The 23870-nt window shown below is 39.8% G+C and overlaps 1 protein-coding gene across 2 annotated transcripts in view; it reads left to right on the top strand.

The window, feature by feature from the left end:
• Positions 1 to 23870, top strand: part of APBB1IP (amyloid beta precursor protein binding family B member 1 interacting protein) — a 64400-nt gene that overhangs the window by 11222 nt on the left and 29308 nt on the right. For both annotated transcript variants that reach the window (XM_086741558.1, XM_086741557.1), the window contains exons 2-7: positions 5826 to 5897; positions 8355 to 8442; positions 10662 to 10954; positions 14807 to 14884; positions 17181 to 17340; positions 18719 to 18840. In XM_086741558.1, the coding sequence (XP_086597684.1) occupies positions 5826 to 5897; positions 8355 to 8442; positions 10662 to 10954; positions 14807 to 14884; positions 17181 to 17340; positions 18719 to 18840 (813 nt within the window). The remainder of the gene's footprint in view (positions 1 to 5825; positions 5898 to 8354; positions 8443 to 10661; positions 10955 to 14806; positions 14885 to 17180; positions 17341 to 18718; positions 18841 to 23870) is intronic.

Below are 23870 nucleotides of genomic sequence, written 5' to 3'. Positions count from 1 at the left end.
TCTAGTACGTTACACAAATCAAAATGTATGCAACCATGCAGAAATCATATCCTTGTCTTAAATACAGAGTTCCTATTATAGGCCAGGAAAGGCAGTTCCTGCTCCACCTGTGGGTGCATAACGCTAAATATAGGTGAGGTTCTACTTAACCTGGGTAAGGTTGTGTACCTTCAGACTTAATGTAAGGACTGCTTCTCCATTCTTGCATCTGAGCAAGAAATTTCTCAGCCAGTGTTTTTCTTTGGTGCCCTTGAATACTGGACCATGGGAAAATAGCGTTGTTCACTGTCGGCAAAGTACATTGCTCGTGCAAGCCTGACAAGTTGGACCAGGGAGTGCTTCCTATCCGTGTCTGTGGGCTAGCTTTCTTTCTGTGCATCTGCTAAATTTCTCTGGTGTTAGAAGTGAGATAACTTAATTCCAGCTTCTTAGCCCATAGCTCAAAAAATGTAGAAATTTACATCACAATTTCAAAGTAAGGGTATATATGGAGTAGATACTTAGAGAGGGGAGAAGTTTTGTGTGGGTCTATTGCCAAGCTTAGAAATACGGTGCACAGGAGTTTTGTATTGTCATCCAGGGCAGCTGAGCTGGTTCTTGTGAAAAGGAAATGGTTGGAGGCCCCCTCACAGGGGCACCTGAATGTATGCAAGTAGGTCTTTGGAAATGGCAACAAAGCCTGTGAGACACTATGGAAGACAGACACTGACAGGTGAGGAGAAGTAGGAACAAATACACAGAAACCGTGTTTTTTTATTAGGTGACCTGAAATACAAAGATGCTAGAGGTACAAAGACTGCAATAAAATACACTGGTTTTATTATTTACATCTCTTAATTTAGATGTAAATTATTTTTATTAACAAAGAGGCTGCTAAATCTGAAATTGGGAAGTAAAAAAAAAAATCAATCTAGCAGGTTTGTGGGACTTCTGGTAACTGGTAGAGTGAATAAAAGTATTGATGAGTCAAAATACCGTGTGTTGATATTTATGTATTACATAAAGCTGTGAGAGTACAAACTGAATAAGGAGAATTGGTGGTAAGAATAGCAGGCTGAAGAGAAAATGCCTCAACCACTTAGATACACAGTATGAGAAATGTGAGAGTATTTAGAAAAAAAAAAAAGAAAGATATTTTCATGAGAGGTCTATGAAGATTTGAGAATGTGAAATTTGGGGAAGATAAAAGACAAAAAATACGTTTGCCTGTATGCTTGGTGTTACTTCAAAAAGTGGTCTAGAAGACATCAATTTGAAAATCAGTCCCTTCAAAAATAGGTTTGGTTTCACATGTATGCCTTCCCACAAGCTGCTTCTTAGCATGTTTATTCTTGACAATAGCAATTTCCTCTTTTTATTTTAATTCTGAGTTTTTCTGTGCTTCAATGTGTAACATGGGAAACTTGTTGTAAAAGTACACTCTTTTTTTTTTCTTCTCGGTTTATGTAGTTGATAGCGATTTTAAGAGTTACTAGTATGAGTACTATATACAGAAAAACCTGACAGAAAAGTTACTGTTCAGTGGATATAGAGGAGGACTGAGTATGAAACTCAGTGTTCTTCTGGGGACTTTGGTAAATCTTTTCCTCTTTTTTGTTAATAATAGCTCATACACCTGCAGGTTTCACTTTGAGTTTCTGGTTTGAATAAATTAAAGGCTATTTGTAAAAGTTCAAAGAATTTGCTGGTCCAGAATGCAGCAAAATCTTCCTTGAATGGGATAGTTCCCGAATCTGCATATTATTTTGTCTGTTTATTCTTACTGTGGCAAACAAGAAAAAGAAATGGAAATGATTATGGAGAGGAGTCAAAGAGGAGGAGGACACTCTTTTGCAGGTGCACATTTTGGGGACTCATTTTACTATCTTTTGCTTTTCTAGCTCTTGACAAAATCACTGGTGAATTTGGAGAGTTCTCATATCAGTTTCAGAGATCATTCAGTGCCTTTTAACATAAAAATATGTTCAGAGTATTTGATGATTATGATGTTAATTTTATCTTCCTGAACCAAATCAATAAAAATTCAAGAGAAAAAGAAAGATTATCAGTTTGGTGATGATGATGATGTCTGTTCATTGAAAGTGCCACTTGAAAGGGACAGTGATGTGTTTCCTTCTCAAAATACATCTTCAGGCCTTCTCCCTTTCCCCACATGCTTGAATTAAAAAAAAAGCTATAGTATTAAATGTAATTTGTTTAAATTAATGAGGAAAAGTCATCAATGGCTATCTCAGCTCCAGTTTACAGTGGAAATTCTTACAGAATTCTTTGCACGTTGCTTTTTTATAGGATTACATTGTTTTCCTTATGAATTGAATGTGTCTGAAGATTTGGAAAATCACATAATTGCAAAGAAAGAAGCTCTAAATTTACTAGAACGTGTAAAAATCCCATAATTTGGTGGAAGTGTAGCATAATCCAGTATTCAGTTCTCTTGCCTTTTTTTTTTTTTTTCCTGTTGTTAACTACTGAGGAGTGTTCTTAGGTGTTTGGGGTTTTTTTTCTCCTTTTTATGCAGTTCTTACTCCTCGTCTTTATAACGTGTCCTGGTTGTAACTTAAGAGTAATTTTTTCCCCCATTTTTATATTTCTGTTCTTGAAAAATTTAGCAAAGCAGGATTTCAATTTGTCAAAGGAACCAGTATGAAGACTTTTTCTGAAAGCAAATCTAGCCAGTACTTAAAAAACCTGCAAAACATACAAATGGCTAGAGCTGATAAGGTCCTCCCAGCAGATATTTTGTTCTCCTAAATCAGAAAACAGGAAAACATAAAATTATTATTCTTTAAGCACTGATGAGATACCTGTCAGTATGAACTGCAGCTCAATTTTTTGTCATGTAACAAATCTGACTTCACTCTGCCTCATCAAGTAAGTGCTATTTTATCTATCCTTTTAATGAAAATTAATTCTCCAAGTGCCAAGTGTGTAGGAAGCTACATTCAGTAGCTAGATTCAGTAATCATCTACCCAACCAGTATACTGCTGAATCTGCAGAAACAGAATTTTATATAGAAAGCTTTGTATGATAACTGTGATACCTGCAGAGAGAGTGAGCCATCAGTGTGGATTTGTCAGCTGGAAATGAAGCAAGTAAGATGGCTTTAGCTCTCCATTTGCTCAGTCATATATGAGATGTGTTCCCTGTTACACAGGCGTAGCTGTGCTGTCTCCACCATTGGGCTCGGGTTACCCTCAGGCCTGCCAACCACATCCTATTAAAATGTCTTTAACAGCATCCAGTTCCCAAATATTTAAGTCTTTGATTTCCAGGATCTGAGAGAACTGTAAAAGTTCCAAGTCCAGCGCCCATTTGCCTGTGCCTTCTTCAGTTACGCAGCTAGAAAAACGTCTAAAGCAGGTAGAATACGTGCCGAGCCTTGATGAAAGCTGTACCTGCCTACTCCTAATGAGTTCTGGTATCAGGGATAGCACAGATGGTAAGAGAACAAGTGGAAATTAGGCCGATCTTGCTTATGTAGATGCCAGAAAGACCAAGTCCAAAGGAGGTAGAGCAGCTCAGATTGCTCCAATATTAACTACCATATTAAAGACCTGCTACCAAATAATTCCCAAACAACAGATACTGACTTTAGTGGTTCAGTGGCCTTTATCATTTAACTATGGAATAGTTACGTGACTCGAGATGCTCTATTAAAGGAAAAGCATTGAAGATTGAACAGCAGAATACTTGCTGGTCTTCTCTTCTTGCCAGTTTTTATAGTCGTTAGAGTTGTTGTCCTTGATTGATTGCTTTCTTGCATCAGGTTGGTCCTTGTCCCGTAAGGTGCTGTGGTGGGTTGACCTTGGCTAGCCACCAGGCGCCCACCAAGTCACTCTATCATTCCCCCTCCTCAGCGGAACAGAGGGAGAAAATATGATGGGAAAGCTCATGGGTTGAGATAAGGACAGGGAGATCACTTACCATTTACCATTGAGCAAAACAGGCTCAACATAGGGAAATTAACTTAGTTCATTGCCACTTAATAAGACAGTAGGATAATAAGAAATAAGAACAGAACTAAAAACATCTTCATCCCACCCTTCCCTTCTTCCCAGACTCAGCTTCGCTCCCAACTCTTCTTCTTCCACCTGAGGCAGCACAGGGGAACGGGGAATGGGGATTGTGGTCGGTTCATAACGCTTTGTCTCTACTGCTCCTTCTTCCTCACGCTGTTTCCCTGCTCCAGTGTGGGGGCCCTCCTATGGGAGATAGCCTTCCATGAACTTCTCCAATGTGAGACCTGCCCACAGCCTGCAGTTCTTCAAGAACTGCTTCAACATGAGTCCTTTCCACAAGGTACAGTCCTTCAGGAACAGACTGCTCCAGTGTGGGTCCCCGATGGGCTCACAGGCCCTTGCCAGAAAATGTGCTCTGTGTGGGCTTCTCTTCACAGGCTGCAGTTCCTGCCAGGAGCCTGCTCCAGCCTGGGCACACCATGGCCCACAACTTCCATCAGGGCGTGGGGTCCTCCACAGACTGCAGTGTGGCTGCCTGCTCCAGCATGGTCCTCCGTGGGCTGCAGGGGAACAGCCTGCTTCACAATGGGCTTCACCATGGGAATCTCTGCTCTGGCACCTGGCACATCTCCTCCCTCTCGTCCTTCGCTGACTTTGGTGTCTGCAGGGCTATATCTCTCACATTTTCTCACTCGTCTCTTACAGCTCTTGTGCAGCATTTTTTACCCTTTCTTAAATATGCTGTTGCAGACATGCCACCAGCATCGTGGTGCCACCAGTTTTGCCCAGCACCAAGTTCATCTTGGAGCCACCTGGGACCACTGTCTCTCTCCGACATGGGTGCAGCCCCTGGTGTCTTCTCACAGAAGCCACCACTGCAGCCCTCCTGCTACCAAAACCTTGCCACATAAATCCAATATAGGTGCACAGAAACCCACAGGAACTGAACCAACAGGATTACTTGTATGTTTGAAGTTTTAATCTATTTTGAACCCTAGGTTTATGTGATCGGTACTGGAGTCCTCAGTCGCTTGCAGACTTGAGCCTCTTAATAAAATGATGTTTGTAGTTCTTGTCTCTGGCAGTGTTCCATGTTAGACACCCTTTTACACTACTTCTTTCCCTGCAAAGGAACAAATTTATGAGAGAGAGGAAGAGGATTATTACAGAAGCTGTATCTCTCCAGTATCTCAGCATCACCAGTGTGTGGTGCTGTCCTCACAGCCCCCTCATGCAACAAGAGCCACCATTTACTGTCATGCAGCATGTACTGTCATGCAGCATTGTCTCAGTGCTCTCTTGAGGTTTGGTAAGACTGGAGTTCTCTCAGCGGTCTAGTACGTGAAAGAAAATAGGACGAAATACTGAGACAAAAGTGGGTCATATATCTAACCATAACCAGGTCCTGCACTAGGTAGCACCTAATAAACTCTTGTTGTATTAGTTGTCTAAGCCAAAGAAAGCAAGTTTTCAAGATGTAGCATTCAGGAATTCTCAACCTCAAACTTAGTTTCCCTCTCCATCTCTCACTAGCTACATTTATTTGATGTTTAAGACACAACTATGGTTTATTAGCTAGTGACTTCCTATGAAATGTAAATTATACAAGAAGATTTTTTTTTTTTTTAACTCCTAATGAGTGTAGAGCCCAGGTGTGTGTTTAAGCATATATAGGCTTGAGATTCTGACCTGTTGGTAGTTATTTCTAAACTATGGATGGAGGTTTTTGCAAGTCATTAACAGTTGGTTTAAAGTTAATTTGGAACACAGTGTAAAGTAACATTGTATATCCTCTGATTTTGACTGTTGCTGGCTTTGAAATGAACTTGTGATGATTCCTTGGCTGTGGATTTTTTTTCTTTCAGATGGAGCAAACATGTGATGATATAGATGAAATGTTCAGCAATTTACTTGGGGAGATGGACATGCTCACCCAGGTCAGTAATTCTTTTTTTCCATCAAGACTAGAAAAACAACTATGATATGTTAGAGAGAAGAGGCAACTTTTCCGTATTTTTCATGTACCTCCACTCTGAATAAATATAGGTACAGTATTTTGAAAAACCTTCAACTAAATTTCTCTGCTTGGCATTTAAAACACGTGACCTGAAGAATAAGGTAATATCAGTGCAGGCTAGATTGTTAAAGAGAGCTAACTGCTTATGAAAGACGCTTTCTCAAAAAAAAAACCAAACAAGCAATTTAAATGCCTCTGGCCTGGATCCCAAGAAATTGATTCTGTTGAAACAGGAAGAGTTTGAGTCAGAATTTTCAGGTATGAATGCTTTGCATACATGGGTAAATGGGATGTAACCTGAGTGTCAAATGTAAACTTTGGAAATGAAAGCAACATTTTGAATATATGCGTAAGAGTAGTCTCTAGATATGGCAAAGTACTATGTTACAGCTAGGGTGGCACTCAAGAATTGTAGAGACATTATTGCCAGTGCAGAGTACACTCTGGAGAAGAAACTATAAAACAGCATGAGCCTATTTCTAAATCTGTAGTCATGGAATACTTCCTGCAAAACCTGAGGAAAGGAAAACTTTTTTTTCTAAAAAAAAAACCCTCAAAAAGTCAATAAATCTGTTTTATTTTAATAAATGCAGGCTTGGAAACACTTCAGCTGTCATCTTGAATTCTGTGTGAGTTTGCTTACAGCCTCTGTTTTGAGGAGCCTTTCCTCTTGGTGAATCCTAGTGCTTACCAAATTAAATACCAGTAGTTCTGAGCCAGAGAATAGGAATTGCACTTAAACTGTGTGAAAGCCAAGATTTCACATGACATTCTTATCTGTCACATCATAATACTTTGCCTCTTCGTAGCCTTTCTGCTTTTTAAGGCTTTTTATAACCATGCATATTTATTTTTTTTATACAGATATATATGTATAGAAAGAGGGAAGAGTTTAGAGTAATGTCATTTCATTATTATACCTTGAAAATTAACAAAAGACTCCTTGTGATAAATTTTACCTCCTCAGACTGGACACAGCACTGTTAGGAGTGCAGGGATGGGCTGAGAGTAAGAGAGTGAGCCTTTTCTCTCTCTGCTCATCTGTTCAGTACTGAGTGGGATGGGAGGGAGTGGGTTCCTAAGAGGGAGACTGACGCCTCCTGCTCTCTAAAGTGCTGGCATCACCTCATCACCTCTTACCTCAGCATGGTATAGGAGGAGACAGACATATCTGAAAGCGTGCGCTTTCAGTTAACAGACTTGCATCTGTTAATTCCTTTAGACTCTTAATTTCCAAAATAAGACTGTAGATAGTTTTTTACCCTTTTCACCAATCTATCTGTTCCTAAAGTAAGTGTAAATGATAGAAGCACACAGAGATGCCTTCGCATTGCATAACAAGGCTGAAAAACTAATGTAAATTCATCATTGGGCTTTTCTGCTATTTCTATGTATTCTACTCTGCCCTGGTGAGACCCCACCTGGAGTACTGTGTCCAGTTCTGAAGCCCCCAACATAAGAAGGACATGGACCAGTTGGAGAGGGTCCAGAGGAGGGCCACGAAGATGATAAGAGGGCTGGAGCACCTCTCTTATGAGGACAGGCTGAGAGAGCTGGGGCTGTTCAGCCTGGAGAAGAGGAGGCTTAGGGGAGACCTGATAGCGGTCTTCCAGTACCTCAAGGGGCCCTACAAGAAAGATGGGGAGGGACTGTTCAGTAGGGCCTGTTGTGACAGGACGAGGGGTAATGGTTTCGAAATAGAGGGAAGTATATTTAGATTAGATATTAGGAAGAAATTTTTTACAATGAGAGTTGTAGAACACTGGAACAGGTTGCCAAGAGAGATGGTTGATGCCCCATTCCTGGAAACGTTCAAGGCCAGGCTGGATGGGGCTTTGAGCAACCTGGTCTAGTCAGGGATGTCCCTGCTCCTTGCGGGGGGGTTGGACTAGATGATCTTTGAAGGTCCCTTCCAGCCCTAACCATTCTATGATTCTATAGCTCAAATGTGTACACAGCTAAACTCTTTTCAACACCTTTCCCCTGCCCCTCTTAAAAAAAAAAAAAAAAAAACACTAAAAATCAGTCTAGTTTTATCCACTGTCTGTACTAGAAACAACCCTAGCCTGTGCTGTTCCCCACACCAAGTCCAGATGTTGCCTGACACGTTGCAGTTGGCAGGGTCAACACTGTGTTGAGAATCATGCAAACCGTTAAACGCTTGGTGTGACTGTGAGACAGTGCTTGAACCCTTGACCTGGCCTTATTTAGTTTACCAGTCTAGGCATAATCCCAGAAACTAGTGTATGTGTCGTTCTGTTCCTTGAAGAAGAATGAGTTTAATTAGACAAATTCAGATAATTGATTTACAAATGTTAATATCTGTAATAATTATTATGTGTAATCAGATACCTGTTTTTTTCTTCTACCTTAACAGAGTTTGGGAGTGGAGACTGTACAACCTGCATCCTGCAAAGCATCCAACAATGACTTTAGCTTTACAGTTGGTTTTAAAGATTTAAACGGTAAGTAGCTGAATGGACTCTCTCGTGTTTTTTGCACTTATTTAAAATATCTCACAGCGGACAAGTGAGAAGAAAATCTTCAAACACTCTCGATTAAACAAACAAACATACAATGTGTTTTACTGGAGGAGGAAGTACCTTTGTGTGTCTCAATTTAGTATACTTCAAAGGGGCCAAATTTTTTTTTAAAGTGACATTGCTCAGTCTTACATAGGAGTCCGACTTTTTAAAATGTCTTGAGTGTAGAGGAAAACAAAAATGAGAAGTCTCTCAAATAACTTTCTAAAGTGCAACCTTTTTTACGTAAACATTTAACTTAATAGAAGACAAAGTTCCTCAGTGTGAGGTGAGAACTGTATAAGCACTTTTGTCCAGTGGAAGTATCGACTTCAACTGCTTCCCCTTTACATTGCTTATTCTCATTCTGGTTTGCACTGTCACTTTTGCATGTGCAACTGTTTGTTGATGCTGTGTAATGAAGCAAATGAGGGAATTTATCAAAGTTTTAGAAAGTACCCTCCCTTTGGTTCTGTTTGTGGTTTGTTTTTTTTTTTCTTTTTGCTGGGGGCTGGTTGTTTGCATTTGTCTGAGTTGGTTTTAACCTGTGTTTTTGTCCCAGAATCAGTTCACTATTAAGCTACCTAATGCCTCTACCAGCAAAGTGGGTAGGGCTATGTAAACAGAAAGGATCATAAGCCAACTTTCCCACTGGAAAGAAGAGCTTATGAAAATACTCTATTAGCATAACAGGTAAATCAGAGTAAACTAACACGATCTAGTGGCGTTTTCACACTTAGTCTGCTGATTCACCTCTCCTATGAGGACAGGCTGAGAGAGTTGGGGCTGTTCAGCCTGGAGAAGAGGAGGCTCCAGGGAGACCTTATAGCGGTCTTCCAGTACCTCAAGGGGGCCTCCAAGAAAGATGGGGAGAGGCTGTTCAGTAGGGCCTGTTGTGACAGGACTAGGGGTAATGGTTTTAAAATAGAGGGAGGTAGATTTAGATTAGATATTGGGAAAAAAAAATTTGCAATGAGAGTTGTAGAACACTGAAACAGGTTGATGTCCCATCCCTGGAAACGTTCAAGGCCAGGCTGGATGAGGCTCTGAGCAACCTGATGTAGTTGGGGATGTCCCTGCTCCTTGTAGGGGAGTTGGACTAGATGACCTTTGAAGGTCCCTTCCAGCCCTAACCATTCTATGATTCTATGAATGATCTATTCTTTGTTGGACTATATTAGCGTTGAGTGTCTAGTTTAGTGCTCTCCATCCCTTTTCAAAATCCCACTTAAAACTTCTCCAATTTGTGATTTTATTTATTTTTTTTTAATTAGACACTTCAAAGAGATTTAAACCACTGAATCTGTTGGTTCTTAAAGGATCCTTCTCGTCTAGAAAGCTAAATCATCCTACAGGGTGTTATTCTACAGGATCTCGTATACCATGGCTAGTTCAAACAACAAAAGAAGAAATTGCATGTGAAGTTCCAATATAGGATTTTATCTTCTAGTCTGACAGAGTAGAAGACAGAAAGGGAAAGTTACAATGTTTCTATCTGGTTGATAAGATACTTTTCAAAAGAGGCTTTCTTGTTTGTTCTCTGCTTAAAGGATCCTCAGAACCCTGCATATTACATGAGATGTGTCACAGGTGTTGATCACACAATTACTGATGTGCTACAAACAATACCATAAAATTTCTTGTATCTTAGAAGTCTCTGATTCTTCTTCATGTTAGTTTTAGAGTTGTAGAATAGTAATAATATATGACCATACTCTTGATCTGGGCCTCAGTTACATGATTTGTTGTGTGCTATACCAAAACTTGCTGAGCATTTAACTTAAGGTAAATAAATAGCCTAATGGGAGTTAATGGAATTTCTTGCATCCGTATCACTAAGCATGTGCCCAGAAACTTTGCTGGGTCAGTGCCACCTTTTACAACATCATAAGGCCTTGAGACTGTGTGACTGAAAGTGAAGCTTCCTGTCTCGTTTAATTTGTATTCATAGAGTTCGTTGTGCTCTGAACTTCAGTATGATCATATTAATGGCTATTCCTAAAATACTTTTGTTTCTTGAACTCATTTAAAATCTTTTTTCCTTTCCTATAACACTTACATTTTATGGTAATCATGCTTTCTGCAATTTAATCTCCACTGAACTGGAAACATAGAGTTTTGCATTGCACTCACTCTGACACATTTTTTGGTTTTCTTTACAGAATCCTTAAGTGCCCTAGAGGACAAAGACCTGGATGCTTTAATGGCTGATCTTGTAGCAGGCTTAAACGATGTTGAACAGAGAACTTTACAAGCCCAGAAAACAAATTCTGACAACCAGCAAAGTACAGTCACTCAGCCTTCAACAGGCTTGGATAGTGGCATTGGTTCTAAATCAAGTCTGTGTGTTACCTTTTCTGGGCAGTTTGGGGATGACTTGCCCCCTCCACCTCCAGAACCTGATTTAGACCTTCCACCACCACCACCACCACCTCCTTCTGAGCCACTCACCCAGGTGAGCCTGGATGGAACCTTGTTCTAAGCGTTTGGTATTTCTTGTGATGTTGCAAGTGATATTTGTTATTGAAACAATAGTGGGTATTCCATGTATAAACATCTTGTGAATGTTCTGCAATGATGAAGAATGCATGAACAGTGAAGTGTTTTCTGTTATTGTGGGCTCAGCAATTTCTGCCTATTCCTTGACTGGTTGCCTATTCCTTCGCCTTTCTAATCATCATTTTGATAGCCAAAGACAGGGATAAATTGTTGCAAAGGGTTTACTGTAACAGAAAACTTGTCACTGATTTTTTTTAATAAACACTGATCAGTTAATACCTTTGTATAGAGAACTTGGCTTTTGCATCGGTGCAAAGCATGGCCAAAGATCCCACCATTTTGTGAAGATATCACTGTGTTTGTTGCAGTCTGTGCTGTTGGTGCTGATGAGACAGTTCTGTCAATGTTTCCCAGACCCACCCTGGCCTAACTGATGTCTTACAACAGGAAAGCTGTTCAGTTGTGTAAAACTCCACCTTTGTTAGGAGATTGGGTGCAAGGCTGAGCACAAGAAGTACCTCTCCTAATCTCAACACAGAATCACTGTGCTCTTCTTCGTCTTGTCTTTGAAGGGAAGTAATGAAGACCATTTACAATATGCTGTTTTAACAACTGAAATCGAATGTAGTATTTCTAGTAGAAGCATTAGAAGTTCATTTCTTTGACATACAATTATGGAGAAGATAGATAATGTAAGAATTCTCTCTGCCCTGTCACAGCCCTATGGAGAGAGTACGTGCATTAGAAGAGCAATGCAGCCCAGAAAACATGAAATAATGAAAGATGTAAAAGTATCTCTTTGAGTATTTGTGTGCATAGTAACTGACGGAGAGGAGGTGTTTACTTCTAGGGAATGGAAAGATTTTAGGGAACGTGAAAAGTGCTCTGTTAGCCCATGTAGAACTGTATCAGTTTTGCTTAAAACCATAGATAATTCATTGCAGTTTAAAAGTCCACACAAACTGCTACCTCTGTATTTAGCATCATACGGCTGACATATTTAGCAAAAGACAGAAAAATTGGTAGGAAGAGGACCTTTCTGATTATACAGAAAGTGATTCACTGGATAAAGCTTCATTTGGTGCATAGGACCTTTCAGTGCTGTTTGAAGAGTGAGAGTCGTAAACATGTGGGAGGAACTTTGCCATTCTTCTGTATCTCAAAGATAATAGTGAACATCCTATCTTAAAGGAATATCAACATTTGCAAAAACAGCAGCTAGACAGCTTCAGCAGCTGAAGTCTTATATTTAACTAGTATCATTGATCTAGAAGAGATGCTGTCAAGGTAAGTTCTATCCATTGTCCTCAAACATGTTCCCATCTTGATTTAGACTCATGACCTTTAAGGAAGTACCAAGCTTCTAAATAGTCTGGTTTGAAAGCTGAGGAAGTGTGGTCTGGAATCGTAGCTGGTTAGGTGGACTGAGATTGGCCAAACTGCCAGACTCAAGGGGTAGTAATTGATAGTTAGCTGGCTGATAACAAGTGGGGCTTGTATTCTTTAACATTTTCATCTGTGACCTGAGCGATGACATAAAAAATTACCTGGAGATGTGCTGAAGATGTTTTTGTTTAAGAGCTATGACTGACAACATGAATGACAGAACTTCAGTGCAGAGACAGCTTGAGAAACATGAGGACTGGGCCAGCAAAACCCTCTGAAACCCAGCAAAGTACAAGGTTCTGCACCTGGGGTGGAATGCATTTGTAGAGTTTGGGAGGTGACAGGCTGAGCAGCAGCTGAAAAGGAGGTGGCATCCTGGTGGATGCCACATGGAGTAAGAACCACAAGTGCAAGGCCATCTCAGTAAAAGAAACTGGCCTGTATTGGGAGGAGCATGGCCAGCAGACTGACACTGCCATTATTCCTTTCTCTTGGCCCTGGTGAGGCCACACCTGGAATACTGCACCCCATTCTGGATGTGGAGGTGCTGGAGAGTAAGGGCCAGGGGCATGGAGGGATCAGGGGCCACCGAGGACAGGCTAAGGGAGCTGGGCTTGTTTAATCTGATAGAGGAGGCTGGAGAGTGATCTAATGGTAGCCTAAAAATAGCTGAAGGGTGATTACAAAGCTAGCGGAGCCAAATTCTTCCATGGTAACGTTCGATCATTTAACAAGGGGCAATAGCTACATGTTGTAGCTTTGTAGTTTTGGACAGGACATTAGGAAAACCTTTTCCATTTCAGGTGGTAGTGTAGCACTGGAACAGGTGATCCTGAGAGATCAGATTCTCTTTCTTTGGAAGTTTTCCAAACTTTGCCAGGCAAAATCATGGCTGACCATGGCTAGTGTTGGTGACAGTCCTGCTTTGGGCAGGGAACCAGACTGTGAACCTCCAGACCTCTCTTCCAACCAGCGCTTTTATGATGCTGTGATCTAAAGCTCGCTGAAATCAACAGTGGTGCACAGTTCTTTCCCTTGAGTCTTGTACTGAGTTAATTCTTGTACTGAGCTCACATCCTGCATTACCTGAGAGTCAAACAAGATTTCAGAGTGAAAAGAGGATATCCTTCCTAAACACAACTGGAATTCTATATGCAAAAAAGTAGCTGGAAGTCACTTCTGTCTCCCACAATTAAAGTTTTTCTCTGAGACTGTGTGCTGAGTTAATCTCCAGCAGTGTTTTCTGGTCTCTTTCTGGTTACAGGGAGAGGGCAGAGAAGCATGGGAACAGCAGGTAGAGGCATTTCTAAGGAATCTGTTTTCACTAGTTGGTTTCCTCATTAAGGACCTGGTTCTGCTTTCTCCCACAGCCCAGGCCTCATTTTCTATACAGGTTGTATTCAAATACTGATGCGATACCCATTGTGTGGCTTACTATCCACACAGATTGCCTGTAGGGCTATTACACGAGTTGCAGTGTGAATGATGGAGGTAATAAACACTTGAAATCAGTTCTTTCCGTATTAATTTTAAATTAGCATTTACTATCTTGATTAGTATTTGCTTTGACATGACATTTCTGCTCAGTAGAATGAAGTGCAGCTGTAAATGGGATGTATTTTGTTTCATCAAAATCCACATTCTTGTTAGCCAGGATTCTTGATAAGTGATTTTTGAGCCAATCAAAGCTGTTATTTTGTTTAACACGTCTGTTTGTCTGTGGTTAAATAAGAGTAGTGTTAGTTATTCCCAATGCACCTGTGGTACTAAGACTCTATTCTCTAACCTTTTAACTGTGCCAAAATTAAGAAGTATAGCCTTTCTTTCAGGGAGGCATGGAGCTGTCTCATAAGTTTCCATCAACTCTGACATTTCTTTTTAAAACTGTCCTTAAGCTAAATAAGACTTCAGCGTTTTCTATGACATTATCTGGATGACTTTTATGTGCTTCTGTTTGAAGATCCAGAAAATGTGGTGGTGATACTGTAGTGAGAAAACAAATCTTATAGCCAGTCAAAGCATTTCTTTAACAGTGCTAAAATTTTGCAACTGATAGCTTAGTTACTTTGCATCATTTCCTTTTTCTACATTAAGACGTCCTTCATCTTCTTTTTTGTGTCAACTGTAACCCATTTGGAAACATAGAAGAGTCCATTTTTCGGGCATTCCTGTAGCATTTGAAGAATAGATCATGTAACAGCTGTATAACTGGGCAACAAAAGGAAGCACTGGACTTGTAAATCAAAGCTTTGGCTGGAGGATATTAGGTCAAGGAAAGCTAAGGATTTCCTGTAACCATGAAATTTCCCATGACAAGCCTTATGTTCTGGATGTAAATAACAAGAAACAACTCTTTTCAAGTAAACATAAATTGTTGGCTTTACTTAACAAGAACTACACCAAATATGTTGTGTCTTTTCAGGAGGAACGAGAGGCACAGGCTAAAGCTGACAAGATTAAACTTGCATTGGAGAAACTGAAGGAAGCCAAAGTTAAGAAGGTGAGCCTTAAAATAGTTAAATACTACCATAAGAGCTATCAACTAAGTATCTAATATCATTCTTCTTCATAATAAAGTTCGTACTAAATCACTAGACTTTTAAATATTTTCATATTCATACACACCTATGTCTGTAACTGGAGACATCTAAACATATTCTGTGGAGCTGTCTTGTCATCCACCTGAAGAGAAGTCTCTGTGAGAATGCTACCTCTGAGGGACTTATTTTTAAGAGGATTTGGAAGGCTCTGCTTCTTTTTTTTTCTAATGTTGAGGTAAAGCCACTGTTCTGATAGGTTGCTTTAGAGAAAGTGGAATGTACATAAAAGTCTTATGCTGTGCAGATTTCAGAAGTGTTAAACTTTTCTTCTACAGTGGATGTGGATTTAGCTAATCCAAATTAAATTAGTGAGAGTCGTCTTGCTAAATCTTTTCACAGCAGTGTAGTAATGTACAAGGATAATAAAAATTATTTTGGACCAAGAAATTAGAAAGCTTCCAGTCAATATCTGCACAGTGCTGCAGTGTGTCATGTAATTATGCCCAGTCATCCTAAGCTGGTGTTCCAGCTGAACTCAACAGAAGCTGCAGATGTTCGCTAACTCAGAAAAATGGTTGTGAAGGAAAAAACAGTGATGACCTTTCAGTCTTACTGAAACAGGAGATGGGATGTGCTGGAGATCAGAGTCTGTAGGGCTTCCAAGAATTGAAACATCCAATAAACTTGTGGGTGTCCAGACTTGAGATGCTTCCCACAGAACACTTTATGTTCATGTACAAATGCTACTTCTGAGACAATGGAAGGTGTCCCTGCCCAAGACAAGGGAGTTGGAACTAGATGGTCTTTAAGATCCCTTCCAACCCAAACCATTCTATGATTTTATGAATGTTTTGGGAGGATTTCACCAATGTTGTCTTTGGAAAGCTCTGTAACTAAACTTATGACTGCTCATTCATCACCCTCTTTTCCTTGCGGATCTGAACATCAAGAAACACTTTTTCACTGTGATGATGGCTGAGCACTGTCACAAGTTTCCCAGGGATGAAGTCTCTTCCCTCGGAGATACTCAAAAGTATCTGGACATGGTCCTGGACAATGGGCTCTAGGTGGCCCTGCTTGAGCAGGGGACTGGACTGGATGACCTCCAGAGGTGCCTTCCAATCTCAGCCATTCTGTGATTCTGTGAAGATGGAAGCTGCATACATGTTTATGAGCAGTCAGCTATAACCAGACAAAAAAATACCCCTTTTTCCCTGGACATGTTGTAGATTATGCATATACAACATTTCCTTTTCTCTGTATTGTTCACTATGGCTCAGTTGCTTATTTCAGAGAGGAAAATACTTAACAAGGGTTGGAATCAAAGCAAGTTCACGTTTTTTGTCACATTTACTTCTACTTTTCAGAGATAGTGTAGATTGGGGATCATTCCTCTCTGCTTCTACCTTATCTTTAATAAGAGATTGTCTGAGTACGAAAGCTTCTTATGCACACATTTTAAAATAAGGAGCTATTTAAACAAGACTATATGGAGAAGTCTTCCCAACTCACCAGTTTAGTTCCAGTTTCCTTGTACAGATCCTGTAGACAATTTTTCTTCTGTTTTCAGTACTAATGGAGCATTTTAAGTACTTTCCTTATAATGTATTTGCACTTCTTTATCACTTTTTATGTACTTCAGCATTTTCTTGCATTGTTCCTCTCTGAAAGAAAGCACACACTGTTTCACCTTTAACAAATACTTCACAATATGAAGAAATAATTTGTGTCTTAGGTAATTTGGTCAATATAAGTAACTCATCTGTTTGCTTATTGATGGATGTTGGATTACGGCCTGTTTTAGTACAATCTGATTTCACATTAGTCTGTCAACATGGCAAGATTCTTCCATTCTTTTTCTCTTTTAAAACTAAACTTTCCACATTTCTAGCTTACATTAAAGACACTCTATCCTTCTGTCCTTGGTTTCCCTATCAAGCATTTTCCTTAATTGCACAACTAGTAGATTTAGAGAAGACATTAACTTCTACTTTTTCTCCATAGCAATTTCACCTTTCCTGAAGTCATATACAGGACAAGGTTCAATTTCCTCTTTTGAGAAAAGGTCTTTATTTTGGTGGCAATATATGTGAAAGCTTCCAAGCTGTTTCATTCCCTCAGCGCACTGTGGGGGAGAGAGTGCCTTTGAATCAGTAATAACCTTCAGCCTTAATCTTTCTTATCTCTGTAGCAGATTCAGACAAGCCTTTTACTTGCTTCTGAAATTAACTGACTCTCCTGTGACTCTGTACTCAGCTTGTTATCAAGGTGCACATGTACGATAACAGCACAAAGTCACTGATGGTGGATGAGCGTCAGATGACACGGGATGTTTTAGACAATCTCTTTGAGAAAACCCATTGCGACTGCAACGTCGACTGGTGTCTGTATGAAATGTACCCAGAGCTCCAGATTGGTAAGTGGCGTAGTGACGAGCATATAGCAAATAGATACAGCACATCCTATGCTATTGGTAATCTTGAAAAGATAATTAATAATATTTCTCCTGCCCATGTGACCATTGGTGTTGGAATATTGCCGTCTCTAAGCTGAGGGATGCTGCAGGACTGTACTTGGGCCGTTCTTGCTGTAGAAATGAGTCTTCCATTCCTCTGTGCTGTGAACTGCAGATTCCTTACTCACCCCCATTTCCATTTTTCTATTTTACACAAAATGAAGGGGCCATGTGGATTTTACCATGTTTGTCAAGGCAGTGACAGACCCAAACACACTCAACTCTTTAAAGAGAGGATGCAGTGCTGAAGTACTGTCAGCAGGCTGTTACATACTGGCCAAACAAACGTAATTAAACAAGACTGACTGAGAAGCATTTCAGTCGTTTCTAATGCTTTTCACTTGTGATAGTAGTTTTCTTAAGTGTAGTTGTGAACAGGATATTGCTCTCTGACGGGGCTGCAGCTCTGCTTGTGGTACCTTATGATTTAGGAAATAACTAACCAGGCCTCCAGGTCCCTAGGAAACAGCTGTGCAAAACTTGTGTACTGTTTGGTGCAATTTAATGAGTTTTGTTTCAAAAAGACGTCAAGGCCTGATTAAGAACGGAGTATTCTATAATTGTGAGTTATTTCAGTGTATTTTTATTGTCCAGGCTGCAAAGGTATTCACATCAAAAGGAAAAGAAAAATTGCCACAGCTTTCTTCCAGGGTCACATTTGACCTAGAGAAATGGGAAATTGTCAAACAGTCTTTAGCATTCTCAGTTTACAGACTCCCAGCAGAGTTTTGCTATTTCTGTTTTTAAAAACAGTTACTTGAAACAAAACATTTCTGTTTCAGTGCATAGAATTCTTCCTGCTGACAAAAAGCAATTTTTCATTTGTTCCAATAAGTAAAAAGACAAGGAAATAAGTTTTTACTGTTTTTTTTTCCAATTCAGTAGCCGAAGTGACTATATAACCCCCTTAATCATACTGCAAACTTTAAAAAACAAAAGCAAGCAAAAGCAGAAGGCTATAGAGAGACATAGGTGTAACCGTCTACTCCTAATGGGTCCCTGTTTCTATCCTGTCCAGTCTTCGGACAGCACAGACATGTAGGAGGAATCCAGGAGCATGCCAGCGCTACATAAGGCATCTTCTGTAGCTGATTTGCCTTTCTACATGACACTGTTTTCATGTGGTTTTGCTCCCTTCTGTGCAATGGAAAAGAGTGCTGGGCTGTCCAGCTCTGAGGGAACATCAGAAATGATTACATGCTTACACAGGAATTTCTGCAACCTCAGGAGAGGGGGGAGAGAGTCTGAGTGTCTTACATTACCTTTTCTATCTCTCCAGAAAGGTTTTTTGAAGACCATGAAAATGTTGTTGAAGTGTTATCAAGCTGGACTCGAGACACTGAGAACAAGATTCTGTTTTTGGAAAAACGTGAAAAATATGCTTTATTTAAAAATCCCCAGGTAAGCTAACATGATATTTGGGTGGGAGTCTAAAATTATGTAATTTAGTCTGTATGCTGCCTATAACATTATTAGTTTGCTTTCAGTTTGATGTTAGAGAAAGCAAAACTTGTACTTTCAACCAGAAAAAAACCCAGATGGTTGAATGCAAGGATTTTAAAATTAGTCCTTTCTGTTCTTTTTTGACACTATTTTAAAGGCCCGTCTGCAGTTGTAAAAAAATGAAGCTTGTAGTTCTCCATTGGTACAAGCTGTTGCTTAGGCACAGCTCTCAGAACTGGAGTGAGACAGCACAGCTGTAAAAATCTGGCCTTTGTTCTTACTACAGATTCTCCACTATTTCTACTGATGAAAAGCAACATTTCTTTCAAGGTCCAGTTTTTGCCAGTTGTACATGATGCTTCATTAAGAGTAAGCTGAGTACTACAGAGAGTTTATCTGAGTTTCATTTAGACTGGGGAGAAGAATTAGGTGAACAGTAACTTGTGCACACTAACTTTGTAATAAGAAAGTCTGCACACTGAATGGCATCAAATTATTCAGGATAGATGTATACCCAAGTGATTTCTTTCTTGTGATACGTGGTCAAAGCCGTATTTACAAACACCTTGGCACATACAGTTGATGGATTCTGGGGCACTAGATATTTTCCCCTTGTCAGTGGTCTGTTAGCTCACTGAGCACCTGGTTTGTTCCTGAGAGCAGCAAGAGAAAAATGAGCAATTCAGCATTGCTGAAAAAATGAGTCAAATACATAATTTGGCAGTAAATCTCACCAAGCTGCTGATTAGGAAGTTAGTTTTATTTAGAGTAAACCTGCAGAGAGGAAGTTTCCGTCATTGCCATAACAAGTATCCACAGTCAGGGAAAGAAAACTTACCCTGCAGTGTACATGGATTGATGTTGATTTTTAATATGAAACAGCAGAGCTACGTTTGGAAGTAAAACATACATGATGGCTCAAGATGTTATACTTTCTAATGCACATAAAAATACCTAGCAGCGGAGGCTCTCTTGTACATTTGATTTGTACACTAGTAGTGTTATTTGGGCAAGTGGCTTAGGGCAAGTGGCTGTGAACCTTCCATAGGAAGTAAATCTTTAATGAAGATTCTGGGCATTTTGATTGCAATGAACTTTAGAAATAAACATGACCTAAACCAAAACCAGAGTAGGAGTGTAGCTCTGTCCTTCCATCTCAGGACATGCTGAACTTGGTCTTTACATGTGTGCAGTCCTTGAGCTTCAGCCCCTCTGTGATAAGCTCTCAAATGAACAGCCTAAGGAAACTGGATCAGTTGCAGCTATCACACTATTGAAATATTTTGCCAGTAATAAAGTCTAACCATCTGTCAGACTTAGTAAATTCAAACATTGTGAGACAGGCGGAATAGTACAGTCATATCAGCAGTTTATCTTTTTGGCAGAAAATAATCAGGATTGTACAGACGAAGCTCACACTAGATAATGAAACATAGTAAAAATACATGATCTGGAGTGAATCCCTGAAAAGGTAAACCAAGTGGAAATACTGAGTTGGTGGGGGGCAGGGTGTATGATTACCTAACTAATTACTTTAGGGAAATCATGGTGTAACTGATGGGAAACTGAAATCCAGTGTTCTGATACCGTCTTCTCAGTATATTCAGCCTCCTCCTCCTCCTAGCTCAGTCAAGGTTACCTCGTAAACTCATTTTCTGAGTACAGAAATTGAAGAATGCTTTTTTTTTCTGATGCAGCCAGTGGTGGTAATGCAGCAGCAACTGGATTCCTTGTTGGTATTATTTATTGCTCATTCTGGTGAAGGTTGTCTTTGGAGATCTCACAGTTTTGTAACTTGCAGATAGTTTTCTAGGAAAAAAGAAGCAAATTCCAAAGGTGGCCAAGTGCCTATAATTTATTCTTATACAAATCAGTGATACAAAATTTTCATTACAGAGGTTTGACACAATTAAATGCTCTAAAATCCTTGTTATAAAGATGTCCAGATGCATTGCTAGAACAAGTGGAGCTCTGGAGAAGGTCTGTGACCTGTGCCAATATTCATTGTTTCTTTCTGTGAACTATTTATATACCTGGTATAGATTAAACAACAATTAATTACATATGTTTCATTTTCTAAGGAGGAACTGAGGTTTTGAAATTAAGGATGCTCTATGTCTGTGCTAGCAGCATTCTGCTCAGCTAATGCCAGTCGCTTTTTTTGAAGATTGTCCTTCTTGTCGTGCAGTACTCTCTAATATTTTTTTCTGCAGTTTTGTTTCTGAAAACAATATTTTTTTTAAAGTATTTGGAATACATTTTAGAAAAAGTGTCTGCGGAATCATCAGGTGTCCACTTCTTCATGAAGACAGGCACATTTTTGCCCTTTCCTCACCATGATATAATTTACCCTGCAGGGAACTCACGGTAAAAGACCATTCCGTGAATGGTATCAGTGAGTCATCTCAGAGATGGAGTGTCACAAGTCTATGACTAAAGAGTGAAACAAAAATACATATTGGTATATGTGCAAATAAAGAAAACCTTTGTAACATAGGAGAGGTGATGCTTTGTCATGCGACTGAGTGACGCTGTGCTTGACTTTTGAAAGGAAAGGTTGTCAGGTCTCAACACCTCTTTTCATAAAGCTCAAAGAATAATTATCAGCTAAAATAGACTCTGAAAAAAAAAAAAAGAAAAATGCAGGAAATGCTTTTGGTTCATTTTGAAGAGAGTTAATTGTAAGGGGCAGCTGCATCTAAACTCCTGACTGTAAGTGCTGGTCATGGTCTTACAACACTATATTTGATTTTTGCTTACATGAATTTTGATTTCTTGTGTTTCTCTTTTGCTGATACAAGCAGATAGGATAAATTCAAACAGTGCAGGTGACACCACATGCATGTGGGGGTCTTTTGTTTTTTATTATTTTTGGACAGTCTTTATAAAAAAATAATGAAAATCTGTACAGTGAGTACTTTATGCTTCTGCTACCTCGTGTGTAAGCCAAAAGCAAGAGCTATACCCTCCAACTGAGAACCCATACACTGAATTGACTTTTTTTTTCTTCCGAAAAGCAAGAGTACTAAACAGCGTGAGAAGGAAGAGGAGTAAGAATTTGTAATGTCTTTTGTAGCAGGACAGCTATAGTGAGTTTCATGCTTGAATATTTATTTTTAAGTCAGTGAAACTGGGCTAGTATCCACCAGGTGATGTTTCTGTTTTTGGCCACTTTGGCCACATTTATGAATCAAGGTTTTTGTTTTGTCTCCGCCATTAGCCAGTGAGGGAAACATAGAAGGATGTCAGGGAACCTGACTATTGAGTGTGCTGGCAAATGCACAAAGAAACAGAAGTGAGAGAAGGGAAGTGTTTTTCACTGTACTCCCACTGTTTAATGATCTTAATTTCTCTCTCTATTAGTGTATCTCAGACCATGGAATAGTTTCATGTTGAAGATCGTAGTTCAATAAATATTTTGCTGCCTTGGAACTGTAACACGGAAACGGTCTTTACACATTTGAACCATTTTGCAGGTGACTTTTAATCAACCTGTTAAGTGCTTTTCTGTTAGCTGCATCCTAGCTTATCTACGTCTTTTGTTTGTTCCATGTTACCCCATCTTTGGTGATGAAGACCATTGTCCTCAAGGCATGAAAAGTCAGCTGTAGTAATTTCTTCAAACATTATAAAATGAAGTGAATAGTGTTGAAAATCAATTTGAGGGGGCTTGAAAAGAGCTTTGCCTTTAGCTTCATTTAGTTGTTTAAATTTGTGATCTTCAGAGCAATTTGAGATATCTTCTAATATTTTTAATGTGCATTTTTTTAGGGGACACATCATGATACAGGTTGCAGATATGACCATGTTCTGTTTCATATTTTCTGCAAAAACCATGCTACGTTCAGTACGCAGTTGCAATGGGCTGAAATGGGATGTCAGCTGGCCAATTCTTGCCTCATTCCAGGTGCAGCTTGGATGGGTGTAAACAGGCAGCTCATTTCACATGAGTATGGACCAGCTGCTTGGTTTGCTGCACACTGTCTGACCTGTGCTGTTGCGGACCTTGCAAACGGTTGCAGACCTTCAGGAAAAACGGTTTCAATAGCTTGAAAGCAAAAATACAACCTGAGTGGAAGGGAAAGGAGAGGGAGGATGCTGCCTTGAGCGCCTGTTTTTTGGTGTGTACTGACAAGTAGCTGCTGCATTCCAGCTTGGTTGGGGACTGTGTATGAAAAAAGATGAAAGGTATGAGAGGTGCTGTTTCATTTAGGAAATTATTTTTTACAAATATAGAGACATGGAACACAGATCAGAGAGTTTGGCAGTGCAGTAGTTAAGGTTGCTGTTTCTACCATGGTCCAAGTTTGGTTTTCTTACGTGTCCCCAGAGATGGATATTCTTTGAAACTGTTGAAAACACCCCGTCTTCCACTGTTTCAGGGTTATACAGTGGAGAGAGAGAGAGACACTGTAGCTCTGCCTTAGTTTGAGTCAGGCAGAATGGCAATGGGAGAGCAACTGGTTTTGTGTCAGCTTCCGCTGATCTGGGGTGCGTAGGCACAGGACATAATTCAGCAAAAACATTTGACAGCTCATCTCTGCAGAGAATAACAGAAGCAATGCAAACAAAGCAAACCCAATGACAAAGTGTGCCAGCATACTTTGGTTTGTTTGTTAAAATAACCTTTTATGTTTGCTTTTTTTTCTTATCAGCCCAAGAGGATGAATCCATCCTGTTAAGTAAGCCCAGCTCTCTATTGAGAGAAAGACATTGTCTTCTGAACGTAAAAAATATTAAAAAATATTTTGCAAATCTGTAGACATATGCAGAGAGCTGCCCTGTAGCCACATCTTGTCACATTAATGACCTGACATCCCAAACCAAACATGTTTCCCAGTAGTGTCCTCAGACAGGAAAGAGCTTGCCTTTTATTGTGACCTTTGACTACTGGACTTGGAATGACCTCTTGTGGACACATGTGGTTTGCCTCCTGTAGGATGAATGCTTCTGATCAAAAATAGGAGACCACACAGTGATAAAACAAG

Source organism: Chlamydotis macqueenii, chromosome 2 (assembly GCF_036417535.1).
Source record: "Chlamydotis macqueenii isolate bChlMac1 chromosome 2, bChlMac1.mat, whole genome shotgun sequence".
NCBI lineage: Eukaryota > Metazoa > Chordata > Aves > Otidiformes > Otididae > Chlamydotis > Chlamydotis macqueenii.
Note: the sequence above shows the minus strand (reverse complement) of the source record. Positions and strands in the feature narration are given on the sequence as shown.